General features: G+C 52.3%; 1 protein-coding gene across 9 annotated transcripts in view; it reads right to left on the reverse strand.

Annotated features, from left to right (window-relative positions):
- Positions 1–7502, reverse strand: part of MED15 (mediator complex subunit 15) — a 61615-nt gene extending 54113 nt beyond the window's left edge. For 3 of the 9 annotated variants that reach the window (XM_027088592.1, XM_027088589.1, XM_027088591.1), the window contains exon 1: positions 7369–7470. Coding sequence is in view for 6 of the 9 variants with exons in the window: in XM_027088593.1 (XP_026944394.1) it covers positions 7369–7436 (68 nt within the window). In the remaining 3 variants the exon portion in view is untranslated. Of the gene's footprint in view, positions 1–7368 lie in introns of all 9 variants that reach the window. The other 6 variants (XM_027088594.1, XM_027088587.1, XM_027088593.1 and 3 more) reach the window with 5 other exon arrangements.
- Positions 7503–15241: the final 7739 nt, after the last annotated feature.

Below are 15241 nucleotides of genomic sequence, written 5' to 3' on the forward strand. Positions count from 1 at the left end.
GTTAGCAAGAGACTCCTTATATTTTTTTTTGGCCACTGCAGCTTGAGGGATCTTAGTTCCCAGACCAGGGATTGAACCTGTGCCCTCAGCAGGGAAAGCTCAGAGTCATAACCACTGGACCGCCAGAGAAGTCCCAAGAGATACCTTATTAAAGTGGAGGGGAACATCCCTCCCTCATGGGGTTGTGGTTTCGAGATAATTATGCCTGGGCTCCTAACGCATCCTCCTCTGTCTCCGGGATCAGGTACTCATTCGCTTATCTGTTAAACAGAACCATCTAGTAACACCCTGAACTCCCCTGTCTTTACATGAATGTCTCAATCAAAAAAAAAAAAAGGCTCAGCACTACTTTCCACAACGCTCCCTGCAATTACCCTGCATCCCTCACCTAAGACAAGGCACCATGCTAGGAGCTCACTGGGATGCAGAAGTGTACGACCAGGTCCTGCACTCAACAAATTTATAATACTGTTGGCAAGGCAAAAAAATAATAATGAGTGTAAAAAGAGCAAAAAAGAGTTCATCTGTTCAGTTCATGCCAGGATGCATCCAACAAGGGCTCTACAAACTCAAGAGGAATTAGGGACCACTGTGGGCTGAGCCATCAGGGTCATGAGGAGGGAATGAGGCCAAGACCAGACCTCTGACAGGGCAGAGAAAGAACGACAGAGGGCAAGCCAGCCGTGTTTGCAGCCAGAGGGCCTGACGTGCAGCAGGAGTGTCTGGCTGGGGCTCTCCCACCAGCACAGAGGGAGGGTCAGCTAGAAAGGTAATTTCAGATGGAAAGCAGAATGCTTCTTAGCAGGGGTGGAAAGAACGGCTGTGCTGGCACCTGGCCCAGGCGACGGAGGACACCCACCGTGACACAAAGCACATGGCGACTTCCCACCTTATGGCAGCTGCCTGTGACCACGGCTCACCTCCTCCTCATCTGTAGACAGGGTCTACCTCTCCTTCAAAAGATTTCTGATTATGAAAGAAATACACGTTTACTGTTAACAAGCGACACACATACATATATATACTAAAAATTACAAAGAAAATTAAAATCACTCAGATAACCAGCCAAAGATGTCTATTTAACGAACTCAGCCTGTACCCCATGTTCCACGGCTCCTGAGGATGCCAGTTTGCCAGCATCCCTGCATGCGCAGTGCTATGACTTTCTCCAACTCTGAGGTGAAGGCCCATCAGGTTGGCTCACCGTCACTCTTGGAGAGGCAGGAATCAACTCTGATTCAGAAACTCTTGTAGTGTCCCTGCCACGAGGGGTTCAGACTGGGGGAAACAAGGGTTCAAACAATTCAGATGGAAACCGGTAACAGAGCATGGGTAAAGAGAGGGGCATGGTGGGTGGCTGGGTGTCCTGGGAGGGAGAGTGGGATAGGACTGCAAATGCTCAGCCACGGGAAGGACAGGTCTCTCAGGCAGGGGAACAAGCAGGAGGCAGGGCGACCAGGTCAAGAACGGGGCTCCTGTGAGGATCTGGGGCAGCCTGGCACGGTGGGGGAAGCAGGCAGGTGCAGACCCTGGAGGAGGGATCCTGGCTCAGAGCTGAATCCACAGGCTGCCATGCACACATTCTGGGCATCAAAGTGACTGGAGAAAGAGGATGGAGTCCATGAAGCAAGAGTTGACAACTTGAAGCTGAGTGGTGAACGCACAGGCATGGGGTCTTTAAACTACTCGGTCCTATGATCCATATTGAATTTTTTAAAATCCAGCAGAATTCCTTTAGAAATCAACCCTCTAGGTACATAACCAATATCACTGCCCTGAGGAATGCTTTTCAGGGGCAGGTACCCCTTGCCCTTCATGACCAGGGCAGGAAGATAATCACGTGGTCACGGTCCTTCCCACCCCAGAATGCCCACCATGGGTCCTGAACCAGCCATAGCCACCAGGTCAGGAATGGCAGTAACAGCTGGAAGACTTCTGACCAGGAATGGACGTAAGGGATGCAGCTGGTAGGGGGGTAGGGTCACCTATGAAAGGACGCTGGTGTGGCTGGGGACTGGCTGCAGCCTGTGCAGAGGCCAAAGATCAGCTGGGGCTTGCGGTGCTGTGCCAGCAGTGTTGTGCCAACTGCAGCAGAGGGGCCTGCCACCCTTTGGGGCCCAGTGACCCATGGGGAGTTGCTAAAACTGCCAACAGGATGCCTACCGGCAGCAGCTCCTCCAATGGGCTCTCTCAGTGCACATGGCTTGGGTTAACTTCCAGGGCCATCTCCCCGCTTCCCCAAAAGAGGCGTGACCACTCTTTCAGGTGAAAAAGTGGTTCGCCTCGCCAGTCCTGCTACGGTTCAGCAAGCACTCCTCTGTGACACGCATCCATGCCTCAGTTTCCTCACCCTACACAGGAGTAACAAGTGCACCCGCCCACTCTCAGGGCCAGCACAGAGACGGTGGGTGAGCCAACACAACAACTCCTGCAGCAGGGTGCACAGCACACCCCCCACGTTTCAGCTGCTGTTGTCGCTGCTGTTGAGAAAACCCTGGATGACGGAGGGCTCCCATCCCCTCATGTCACTGTCACTCCTGGCCTGGGGCAGTAGAGACAAGGGTCAGGACTCTGAAGTCAGTGTCTCACCAATCACTTTCTAGTTTCTTCGCTGGGACTTGTGGTGACCAGACAGGGCCCCTGGCCTCGGGGCACAGACATTCTGGAGCTGGGCTGTACACGGACATCAGCCCAGTCACGCGGATGACAACTGGGCTATGAAGAAAGCGGTGGGCTCAGCAGCTTCCCTGCTGGAGAACAAGGGCCAGAGTCACACCAGGGAGGCACAGGGCTGTTCGGAGGCCTGCGTGGGCTAAGCCACAGAAAAAGGTCGGCCAAGACTCAGTGGCTTCTGCCCGTGGGAGGGACCACAAGCCACAGGCAGGATCCGGACATGCAAGTTTCAGGACACTCCCTGTCCTTCTGAAGACCTCTCCAGACCCTTGGAAGTTGCTGTTTCGTTGTCTGTTCTCTTCTGCTTTTTTGCTTTGTTTTATTTTGTTTCTGGCTAAATAGCACTCGACTTTCTCCTTCTGGTCTAGGCTGAAATTTCCACACCTCCTAGGTTCCTGACCTGGAGCTCACACCTCCCTAGGGGTCCTTGGCAGAAGAGGCAGCTGACCGGTCCGCCCTCACTCTGCTCCACACTCCCTCAGCCCTTCGTGGCCCCTGACTGGAACCCTGATCAGGGCTGCCCTCCCCAACTGTGTCCTCCCCTTGCAATCTGTTCAGCCCAGCAGACATTTACTCCACGCCTTAAGATGCAATCTGCTGTACTGAGGGGTGGGAGGTACAAAAGTCTCAAGACTAAGATGGGAAGAGATGATCAAGGTGGTCCTTTTATGTATTCACCATTCACCAACCCCATGGCATACGAGGCGCTGCTCACTTCTCACACACACTTGTTCTCCAGGAGCTGACAGACCAGACACGCGTGCTCAACACTAACCCAACAACCCAGGAGGCAGGCCCAAGGCCCACAATGACCAGCTCGGGGGCTCTAAGGGGGGCTGCTCCTGTGGTCCTGCAGGGAAAGTGGATGTTCCACAAAAAGCCCATCTGAACCCACCAAGAGTTTCACAACTACCCTCCCCAGAGGCTCCCGTGTCATCAATCCCCTAACCAGACTCAAAGGTTCCACCTTCACTCCCCAAGGCTCCTTCTCCTGCCAGGGCCTGGGGAGGGGGCATCAGGGGACGCATCACTGAGTCCCGAGCCCTCTGCTAGAGCGCGAGTGGAGGTCTCTTCCTTTTCCCTCCCACCACCCCTGTGAGACAGACTGGACTCCTGCCTTTGCATGGATGAGGGAGATGACCCAGAAAGGTGACGTATGCAAGGTCACTCAGCTCACACGTGGAGAAAGTGGGTGTTCCCAAGCTTCACAATGGCTGCTGGCGCAGGTAATGAAGGCCACTGTCATTGAGAAGGTGGCACACACAACACCCAGGAAAATATCTACTCTTGCACTCTTCAGCAAGTGGTTTATACGCCAGGTGCCATGCTTCATAGGATTGGAGTCTTACAGGAAACTCAAAGGGGCTGAGATACAAGATATCAGGGGGTGACCCACTTTAGGCAGGGTGGGCAGAAAAAGATCTTGAGTATTTAATATTTAAGCAGACATGTCAATGAGGAAAAGGAACTAGTCATGAATACAGTGAGGGGAAGTCTACCCATTGTGGAATATCTTAAATACTCGATAACAAATTGTTTAAAGGGAGAGAACAAAGAAAGAATTTGGAATGCTCAAGAAGCTGAAAGACCAGAGAGGGTGGAACGGGGTGGGGGTATGAGAGCAGGTGGCTAGGCCAGGCTGGGGTGGGGGTGGGGGGGACATCTGGAGCTCTGTTCGGACTCTGAGGACAGTCACTGATGGGTTGTCAGCAGGGCAGTGATGAGTGAGTGGAGGCAGAAGTCCGGGGAGGCCCAGAGGAGGCAGAGGCAGTGCAGGGCTAAGAAGAGGCTGCACTAGAGTCCCTTCAAGGGCCCTCCTAACCAGCCCCAACTCCAAACTGCTTTTCCTCAGTGGAAGCCAGGAGCCGTTTATTCAGCCTATTCTCTCAGGAGCTACTCAAGAGCGAGGTGAGGACAGGGAGCCCCCTCCCACTGAAACTTCCCAGGTCTTCGCTTGGCTTCCCTCATTCAACTGTAAATTACCTCGGTTCAAAACATTTCCCAAGGGATGTCCCTGGAAGTCCAGTGGTTAAGACTCCGTGCTTCCAATGCAGGGGGGCACGGGTTTGATCCCTGGTCTGGGAACTAAGATCCCCCACATGCCGTGTGGTGCGGCCAAAAAAAAAAAATTTCCCAAGTCGGCCAACTTTAAACAACAGCATAAACACTGGAGAAAGTCAGAATTAACATGTCAGGTATCCTGACCTTCTTTTTTAATGCTGTGAACACAATAAATCAAGGCACCAAGAATCACGGCTTTCAAAGTGAAACCTGGAGAGAAAAGAGACAAATCTGAGAACTGAGAACACCCACATGATGTCAGGCAGAAAGCCTCTGAAACTGCTCATCCCAGTGGTGGCAGGCGGAAGGGCTCCCTAAAGTGCCCAGGCCTTAACCCCGGGAACACGCCAACAGTAGATGCAGAAGGGCCTTTCCAGATGTAATTAAGGTTATAGACTTGAAAGTAGGGACATCATCCTGGATTATCCAGGTGGGCTCAATCTAATCTGAGCCTTTAGTAGAGAATTATTTTCTCTGGTTGAAGGCAGAGAAATGGGGCAGAAGAGCCCACCCTTGCTGGAGGGGGCCACATAGGAAGTGTGACAGAGAATGGAGGCAGCCTCTGGGAACAAAGACTGACCTTGGAAAGGTTAACAGCCAGTTAGGAACGATTTCGCCTCAGTCTTCCAACGCCATGGAACTGAACTTAGCCAACAACCTGAATTAGCTTGAAAGCAAATTCTACCCCAGAGCCTCCAGGAAGAAATGCACCTGCCAATATCTTGATTTCGGCCCTGTAAGAGCCCGAGGAGAAGATTCAGCTGAGCCCACTTAGACCTCTGATCTACAGAACCTGTCAGATAATACACCTGTGTTGTTTTTAAGCAACACAGTTTGTTGGCAGCAACAGAAGAGTAATAGCAGCAATCTGGCAAAAAAAAAAAAAAGAACCCAGTTTCTCTAGAAGCAGAAGGAGGCTGAATCAAGAAGTACTCAGTTGGTCCTCTTCAATGGCCCCCCCAGCCCTCTGACACTCCCCCACCTGCCCCATTTCCTTTGGCGGCAACTCATTCTTCCCGTCCTTAAATTCCGGGCTCCCTCAAAGAGGACTCTCTGCCCTGGGGGCCTTTCTTACAAGAGCCCTTAAGTAGGTCAATCCTCAAGATTTCATCGATTGGTAACTCCAACATTCACTGATTCTGCAATATCGGCACATCTGTCCCCAGACAATTCCACCGCAGGGCCCGGAGCCTAGCTCTCCAGTCCCCACTGCCTGCCCTGGACTGAGAGCTTCCCTGCCTTCCGCCCCACTTCCTTCCTTGCACACTGCTGCACCCCACCCCCTCCATCCAGTTAGTCATCAAGGACCATCTGCGCTCGCTTTCTCTGGAATCATCTTCTTTCAGTTTCTACCACTGCCTAATGCAGGCCTTTAGAATCTCTTGCCTGACTAGGTCATTCCACAACCATTTTACGGAGCGATGTGACACACAGTGCTCTAGCAGGGGGAATACAGGCATGAAAAACGACAGGTCCCCAGACCCCAACAGCTCAAAACTCTCATAATGGGCCTCACTGGTCTCTCTCCTCTGTTCTTGATCCATCTTCGGGGACTCAGGGGATCTTCCCAACTCTGGCATCTCACCACCTCAAAGCAGGCCCCATGACAAATAGAGGCTCATCTCCCCAGCACAGCACTCCCACAGCTAACGGGTCAGCCCCCGCTGGCCCTCCTTGCACGATCATCTTCTCAAACCCCAGAACTCAGCCTAGCACGAGGTCCTCCACGCGGTGGGCACTCACGCTCCCCACTCCTCAGCTTGCAGTGATGGCCCTTCACACTCCTACTTATCATTCTGGGACTCAGTTTATTCGCCGCCTACTCCCCAACTGCTCAAGCAAACCGTCAATTCCAGTAGGAGAAAGCCTGCCCTGTAACTGCGCCTTGGCGGCGGCGGCGCGTCCCCCAAGGTCAGGGGCTGATCCCCGCCAGCACAGCCCGCCGGTCCGGCAAGCCCGGTAGAAGACAGTAAACCAACAAGCAGCCGGTGCGGAGGAGCGGAAGCTCCGCGCGCGAAGCCCAGGGCGCCCGGCAGCCCCTGCATCGATGGTCTCAGCAGCTGAGACTGAAGAGGAGGCACCAACCCCAGCTCTTCACTCCCACTCCCGACCGAAGGTCGCTTCCTGACAGCCTCTTCCTGCCACCCTCCGGCGAAGTCCACGGGGGGGAGGGGGGTCACCCGTAGATTCTCGCCCCCACCGCCCCTTCTGCCCACCCCCTCCGCCCTCGCCCCGAGGCGCTTTCTCCGAGGAGGAATCGCAAAGCGCCCAGACCTGCAGAAACCGCCACTGGCGGCCCCGGCCTCCTCCGTCCGCAGTGGGACGCAGAGCTGGGGAAAGGTTGCCTCCCAAGCACACAAATGACGAATGAGAAAGCTCAGGACGATGACTCAGAAGCCGGGGCTCGCCGGCTGGCAGAGTTCGGCCCAGGAACGCTAACCCGCGACCGCGGCGGCCGAGAGCGGAGGGGACAGAGGGGAGGGCCACGCCCCGGTACCCCGCGATCCGGCGCCCGGAATCCCCCGGTCCGGCCGCGCCTCCCCCTCCGCGAGGAGGGCTGAGAAGAAGGATGAGGAGCGGAAGGCTGAGGGGAAGGCCGGGGGTCGCGCCGCCGCCGCCTCGGCCCCTACTCACATTTGGCTGACCAGCTTCTGCCGGAAGGCGGCGCTCCGCCAGTCGGTCTCCTGCCCCGAAACGTCCATGCCGGTGCCCCGCTCCCACCGCCTGCGCCCCGCTCGGCAGCCGCCGCCTCAACTGCAGCGCCAGGCCCAAACCCGGAAGCCGTCGGCTGCGTCTCGGCCGCGCCGGAAGCGGAACGGGGATTGTGGGAACTGGGGCGCGAGCGGGGGCCTGTGGGAAATGGAGTCCGCGGGCGCCCGGGAGCCCCACCCCCACCGCGCTCCCAGCCGCCCGAGGCTGACGGCAGCTGCACCTCGTCGAGTGCCTAGCCTGTGGCCCTACTGTGGGCTGGCCCTGCAAGTCCAGGGGATCCACACCCCTCGGGGAGACCGCGCGCGGCCACCCGCTACCTGAGCGGATGCCGTGGAGAGATTATCAGAGATTTATCAGACACCTGCTGTGCCCCTGCTGTGCCCGCACGATCCGGGCCCTACTTCCCTGAGCCTGCCTTCCAGCGCCGCATCCCAAGAGGGACCAGACGATGCTTCTCTCCGTTAGACTTTTGGAATCTCATATCCCACCAATGGCTATATTTTGTAGGGGTTGGAGATGTGAGGAACCCAAACCACACTGTTAATTTTTAGACACAGGCTTTCCTGTTTGGCCCAACAGGAGAACACCTTCCAGATGCTCGCTGACAGTGCACAAACTTGCTGAGTGGAGGAGGCAGGGGAGTTGGAGGCAGGCGGGAATGGACAGGGGTTGAAGCCTGAGGATACTTTTAGGAGGATAAAAGTTCTGCCAGACTGAACCTATGCGGCCTTTCTGTGGCCCTGCGGAGGGAAGACAGGTGACAAAAATCCTAAGCCCAATTTAGGTCCCCAAGTGGTAAAGAGACAGTCACCAAGATGGGCCTCACAGAAAGTGAACTGGCACCTACTGACGCCTAATAAGTGCCTGGCCCAGGAGGGGCTGTGTCCACCCCGTGTCCCTGAGCCCCAGGCAGGAGTAGGGGGTGGGGGGGAGGGATTGGGAGAGGAGGGAGTGAGCAGGTTCCCCAAAGGGGCCCGTCTTGCCCTCAGGTTTCAGGTTTTGCATTGATAGGAGAGCTGTTCACAGCTTCAAACTTTTTTGCTCTCATTCTTTCTAAAATAATTTTTAAAAATTCTGTCCTGGGAATTCCCTGGCTATCCAGTGGTTGGGACTACGTGCTTTCACTGCCAGGGCCTGGGTTCGATCCCTGGTCGGGGAACTAGAATCCCACAAGCCACGTGGCCACCAAAAAAAAAAAAAAAAATCTGTCCCTAGGGTAATCAACTTGTCCTGGTTTGCCCAGGACTATCCTGGGTTTAGCTCCGAAAGTCCGTGTCTTGACGACCCCCAGGCTGACCAGAATGGTTCATCACCTTGTCTCTATCCCTCTTGCACATTTAAAAAAACTGAGATCTAATGCACATACCATATAATTCACCCTTTTAAAATGTACAATTCAGTGTTTTTTGCTATATTCACATATTCATAAGGTTGTGCAACCATCACCACTGTCATGAACATTCTTCCACTGTCATGAACTTTTTTAAGTTGACCTATAAATGTTTCTCTGTGAATCACTGGAAAGGTGTAACTGCGGTGTGTCCTATATTGTATTTGGACTTCAGATGCATTTTGTTATTTAAATCCTCAACCCTGCAGATTCCATTTACCAATTTATGGAAAACTTTGGTCTTATAACTCCATTGGCAAAGCCAGTCCTCACTGTCAAATCCTTAGACCCTTGGGGCTTTTGGAAGAAGAGGATGGACATCACATCCAACTCAAGTGAGCTTGTTATGTTAATGGGGACCCCAGGACATCTCTCCCTATTCTGCATGCTGGTTCTTTTTCTTTCTTTTTTTTTTTTTTTTTTGGTTGCGCGGGGTCTTAGTTGTGGCAGGCAGGCTCCTTTGTTGTGGCTCCAGGGCTCTTCATTTGTAACATGCGAACTCCTAGTTGCAGCATGCATGTGGGACCTAGTTCCCTGACCAGGGATCGAACCCAGGTCCCCTGCATTGGGAGCACGGAGTCTTATCCACTGCGCCACCAGGGAAGTCCCTGCACTCTGGTTCTAGGAAGGTGGAGAGAGCATGGCACATAGATTCACAGACAGACTGACAGACAGAGGCCCTGTTAGGATGTGATTTCTTTTATGTTATGATTCCTACTCATCGTGTATGAAACCTATAGGATTTAAGGTATGTTAAGCTAAGTTTAGTAGTTCAAAATGGAGTCACAGTGGCCAATGTGAATTTCCATATTAGTTGTTTTGAAACATCACTAAAGAACTGGGAGTGTCTGTGATAAACTGAGAGTGTTACTTTAGATAAGAAAGCTGTTGGGCAACGTATGTCACTGGAACAGAAGGAGCAACTGATAAAGGCGAGATCCCCTCCCCTGGGCATAACTGTTGCTCCTTAAAAAGAGACCACCAAGCTGAGTAACTCAGAGTGTTCCAGATGGAGGCTGCCAGAGAGCTACTTCCCACTCTGCTTATCCAGAGACCCATTGCTGGACTGGAGACCCTGCTTGTGCAGAGACACCTCCTTCCTGACTTCTCCTCAGAGTGGTTTGTGACCCTCTTTTCCCTACTTCAACTAACCTGTGTCGTGTGCTAATTGTGTGCAATAAACTAAGTGGTTCATGAATTAAATATTGGCTATGGATATTGTATGTCTCCAATCCAGTGATTCCTTCCTGTCCTTACTGTTGGGCCCTGAGACAAACAGGTCCAGAATGTTGTCAAGAATTTGTCATCGGGATAAACTTAAGTGCTACCCCCTTTGGTGTTTGCTCCAGTCTTCTATTTCTACTCATCCCTTCCTCTGGGACCCAGAGGTGGTGATACCTTGGTTAGAGTTTGGATGGTGACTAGGGATCACCATCCCTAGGGAAAGAGAGGTAGAGACAGCTACAGACCTCTTGGCCTTGGGGAAAGAGGGAGGCCACAAGAAGGTCGATCCTGAAATGGACCTGCATGGTTTAGACCCTGGGGAGGAAATGATGGAGGAAGCTGAAGCTGGCCAGAGGTGTGACTGTATCCCACACCACTTGGGGTGGGCTCCTGGCTGGGCTAAATCTCTGTTCTGCTGGTTCCTGAGGCTACCTTGCCATAGCTGGACCCTGTCACTGGCCACACATTTGGTGGACACCATCCTGGGCCCTGCAGGGAGCAGGAGCTGGAAGCTTCGCAGGTGGAGGAATAGTCCCCCTAGAGAGCCTTGCACACCCTCTCAGAGGCTCTGGCTCTCTCCTTCCAGCCTCACATAGGGACCCCTCTGATACCCCTCCTCATTTAGTGCTCAGTCCCTGGAAGGTGCTGACCTGCCCCTCTTGAAACCGCACACCTCAGATGGGATTTGAACCCAGCCAAAACTCAGATTGGGACTCAAACCCACTGTCTTTTAATTGATACCGCACACCTGGTCTCAGGATTTATCAAAGCTCAGGTTCCTTATGTCTCAGTGCAGAAGGAATTCAGCAAGAGGCAAAGTGATAGGTGAGAAGTGGATTTATTTAGAGAGATACACATTCCATAGGCAGAATGTGGTCCATCTCAAAAGGTGAGGGCAGCCCCAAAATATGCGGTGGTTAGCTTTTATGGGCTGGGTAATTTCAAAGGCTAATGAGTAGGAGGATTATTTCAACTATCTTGAAGAAGGAGCAGAGGTTTCCAGGAAGTTGGCTTTTTATGGTCAGCCTCGGAACAGTCATGGCGCCTGTGGGTGTGTCATTTAGATGCTAATGTATTACAATGAGCGTATAATGAGGCTCAAGGTCCTGGAAGTGAATCTTCCACCATCTTAGACCTCATCGGTTCTAACCAGTTTTTGTCCTGTCCTCAATGGCTATGTCATTTTTTTTTTAAAGGTTGTGCCCTGCCCGCTTCCCTCCTGTTTCACTATCATCCCAGCACCTGCTAGATGTAACCCCTCTTCTGTGTTTGGCCTGGAGCCTGCAATCATTTATGAGTGTGGTGTTGGGGGGCAGTTATTGCTTCTAAAAGCAACACACAGTAGAAACTTTAGAAAGGACCAAACATTATAAATCCCATCACTGAGGCAGCCAATGTTCATATTTAGGTAAATTTCCCCCCTACCCCACCATTAGTTTAAAAAATAAAACAAGTCATGAGCTGGATGCCATCTGGATCCTGTATTTAAACCTACATCATAGCAGAAGCATTGTCTCAAGTATTAACAACTCTTTATTAACCAGAATTTTAATTATAATTTAGAGTATAGAACTACATCATGGGCAAATCTATATACAGACAACTGTAATGGGTGTAAAATACACACAATTTTAACTGCAAGATCATATGCCAAGGGCTTCCCTGGTGGCACAGTTGTTAAGAATCCACCTGTCAATGCAGGGGACACAGGTTCGAACCCTGGTCCGGGAAGATCCCGCATGCCATGGAGCAACTAAGCCTGTGCACCACAGCTACTGAGCCTGTGCTCTACAGCCCACGAGCCACAACTGCTGAAGCCCGGGCACCTGGAGCCCGAGGAGAAGCCCGCGCACCGCAACAAAGAGTAGCCCCTGCTCACTGCAACTAGAGAAAGCCCACGCGCAGCAACGAAGACCCAAAGCAGCCAAAAATAAACAAATAAAATAAATAAATTAAAAAGAAGAAAAAAGATCATATGCCAATCTGAAATAGGAGGGAAGGGGGCAGGGCACAGCCTTTAAAAGAATGACATAGGGGGCTTCCCTGGTGGTGCAGTGGTTGAAAGTCTGCCTGCCAATGCAGGGGACGTGGATTCGTGCCCCGGTCCAGCAGGATCCCGCATGCTGTGGAGCAGCTGGGCCCGTAAGCGATGACCGCTGAGCCTGCGCGTCCGGTGGGGGCGGGGGGGGGGGGGGATGACATAGCCATTGAGGACAGGACAAAAACTGGTTGGAACCAACGAGGCCCAAGATGGTGGAAGATTTGACTTCCAGTGGACCTTGAGCCGAATTATACTCTCATTGTAATACGTTAGCATCTAAATGACATACCCAGAGGCACCTTGACAGTTCTGAGGCGGACCTTCAAAGGCCACAAAGTGGGCTGTTGCCCACTTCCTGGAAATCTCCGCCCCTTCTTCAAGATAGCTGGTATAATCCTCCCACTCCTTAGTCTATGAAGTTACCCAGCCCATAAAAACTAACCACCCAGGGGCTTCCCTGGTGGCACAGTGGTTGAGAATCCACCTGCCAATGCAGGGGACACGGGTTCAAGCCCTGGTCCTGGAAGATCCCACATGTTGCGGAGCAACTAAGCCCGTGTGCCACAACTACTGAGTCTGTGCTCTAGAGCCTGTGAGCCACAACTACTGAGCCCACATGCCACAACTACTGAAGTCCGCGCACCTAGAGCCCGTGCATGCTCCGCAATGAGAAGCCACCACAGTGAGAAGCCCGCGCACTGCAACGAAGAGTAGCCCCCGCTAGAGAAGCCCCACAGCTAGAGAAAGCCCCAACACAGCCAAAAATAAGATAAATAAATTTATTAAAAAATAAAACTAACCACCCCATATTTCAGGGCCTTTCACCTTCTGAGATGGCCCACACTCTGCCTGTGGAGTGTGTATCGCTCTAAATAAATCCACTTCTTACCTATCACTTTTTGTCTCTCACTGAATTCTTTCTGTGATAAGACATAAAGAACCTGAGCTTCCAAAAAAAAGACTTGGGGGCGGGGCGGGGGGTGGCGCCAGACTTCCCTGGTGGTCCAATGGTTAAGGCTCCATTCTTCCACTGCAGGGGCAAGGGTTCGATCCCTGGTCCCTGGTCAGGGAACTAAGATCTCACAAGCTGTGCTGCATGGCCAAAAAAAAAAAAAAAAAAGAGTCATTGCTACTTCACAGCCCCTAGATTACCTGCTGCAGGTCATCCCACAGGACCGATGCAGCCCGGTTTATTTATGGACAGATGTTGCAGGAGAAGGGGGTGTGAGAGAATGGTCATGTTCCAGGAATCGGGCAAGTCCCTGGGACTGGCCGCCAAGTGAGGATGCTTGGCTTCGTGAAGGAAAGAATTCAGGAGTGAGCCACAGTAAAGTGAAAGCGAGTTTATTTAGAGAGGTATACATTCCATAGACAGAATGCGTCCCTCTCAGAAAGTGAGAGTGGCTCTGGGCTGTGGGAGTGGTTAGTTTTTAGGGCTGGGTAATTTCAAAGGCTAAGCAGGAGGATTATTTCAATTCTTTGGGGGAAGGGGCGGGGATTTCCAGGAATTAGACCACTGCCCACTTTTTGGCCTTTTATGGTCGGCCTGGGAGCTGTCCTGGCCCTGGTGGCTGTATCAGTTAGCTAATGTATTATATTGAGCATATAATGAGGCTCAAGGTTCACTGGAAGACACACTTTCCACTGTTTTGGACCTAGTTGGTTCTAACCAGTTTATATCCTCGATGGCTGTGTCATTCTTTTAAAGGTTGTGCCCTGCCCCCTTCCCTACTGTCTCACATCCACTTTGGTTCTGCTTTTTCACAATTGAAGATATGCCACAGTGGGTATCCTCCACTACGCTGTCTCACTTCCATCTGGAGTATTTCTCCAATGTAGATACCCAGAAGTGGCATTGTTGGCTTGCAGAGAGCCACTGTACATTTATTTAAATGTTAATAGCTACTACCAATTGTTCTAGGTATCAGTTATCTAGTGCGGCTGCATAAGAAATCACACCACAGCCAAGTAGCTAAAAACAACAATAATAAACATTCATTATCTTCCACCCTTTCTGTGGGGAATTCAGGAGAGGTTGAGCCGGGTGCTGGCTCAGTCTCTCTTGAGGTTCCAGGCAGATGTTGGACTCCTTCCAAGGACCACAGTCCTCTGACAGCCTGGCTGGGGTGGAGGATCTGCTCCCAAGGCAGCTTGCTCCTAGCTGGCAAGGTGGTGCTGATTTTGACAGAGGTCTCGGGTCCATGCAGGCCTCTCCTCAGGGCTGCTTGAGTGTCTTCATGACATGGTGGCTCATGGCCCGCAGACAGAGCAAGACACAGGTGCAATGCCTTTTATAGTCACACACGTTTCCTTCTGTCTCATTCTGTCCCTTAGAACCAGTCACTAAGTCCAGCCCGCATTCAAGGGGAGGAAGGAAGATTGGGTTTTACCTTTTGGAGGGAGGAGAGTCAAAGATTTTGCACGCATCTTTTTTTTTTTTTTTTTTTTTTTGAGGTACGCGGGCCTCTCACTGTTGTGGCTTCTCCCGTTGTGGAGCACAGGCTCCGGACACGCAGGCTCAGCGGCCATGGCTCATGGGCCCAGCCGCTCCGCGGCATGTGGGATCTTCCCGGACCGGGGCACAAACCCATGTCCCCTGCATCGGCAGGCGGACTCTCAACCACTGCGCCACCAGGGAAGCCCTGCAGGCATGTTTTTAAACCACTACTAAGCTACAAATTGGCTGTTCTAACTTACATTTCCATCAGCAATGTATGTACTTTCCCACCCTCACCAACTGCTGCTTCATCTCCCCCTACTTTATATTTCGCCATGTTGATGTTGACAAAGACTCTCCTTGAGCAAACTTTAGTCAGCTCCTTTGAGTGCTCTTGACTAGGCCTCCGCTGTGGCACCTGTCCCGTTCTTGGCCTGCCTAGCCCAGCCTAGGCAAACCATTCTACCCAATCAGTTCAGGGAGAATCCCCCCCACCCCTGAAATCTGATCAAGTTCCTCGTCCCCGACTCTGGATAACCCCATTGGGCCAGTGTAGTAAGAATCCCCCACCCTTGATGTCTCAAGTTAATAATTTTTGGGGGGCTCCCCACCACACGGCATGCGGGATCTTAGTTCCTGGACCACGGATCGAACCTGTGCCCCCTGCAGTGGAAGCGCGGAGTCTTAACCACTGGACCGCCAG

This window comes from Aethalodelphis obliquidens, unplaced genomic scaffold, assembly GCF_003676395.1.
Source record: "Aethalodelphis obliquidens isolate GAN/ISIS:26980383/991018 unplaced genomic scaffold, ASM367639v1 scaffold63, whole genome shotgun sequence".
NCBI lineage: Eukaryota > Metazoa > Chordata > Mammalia > Artiodactyla > Delphinidae > Aethalodelphis > Aethalodelphis obliquidens.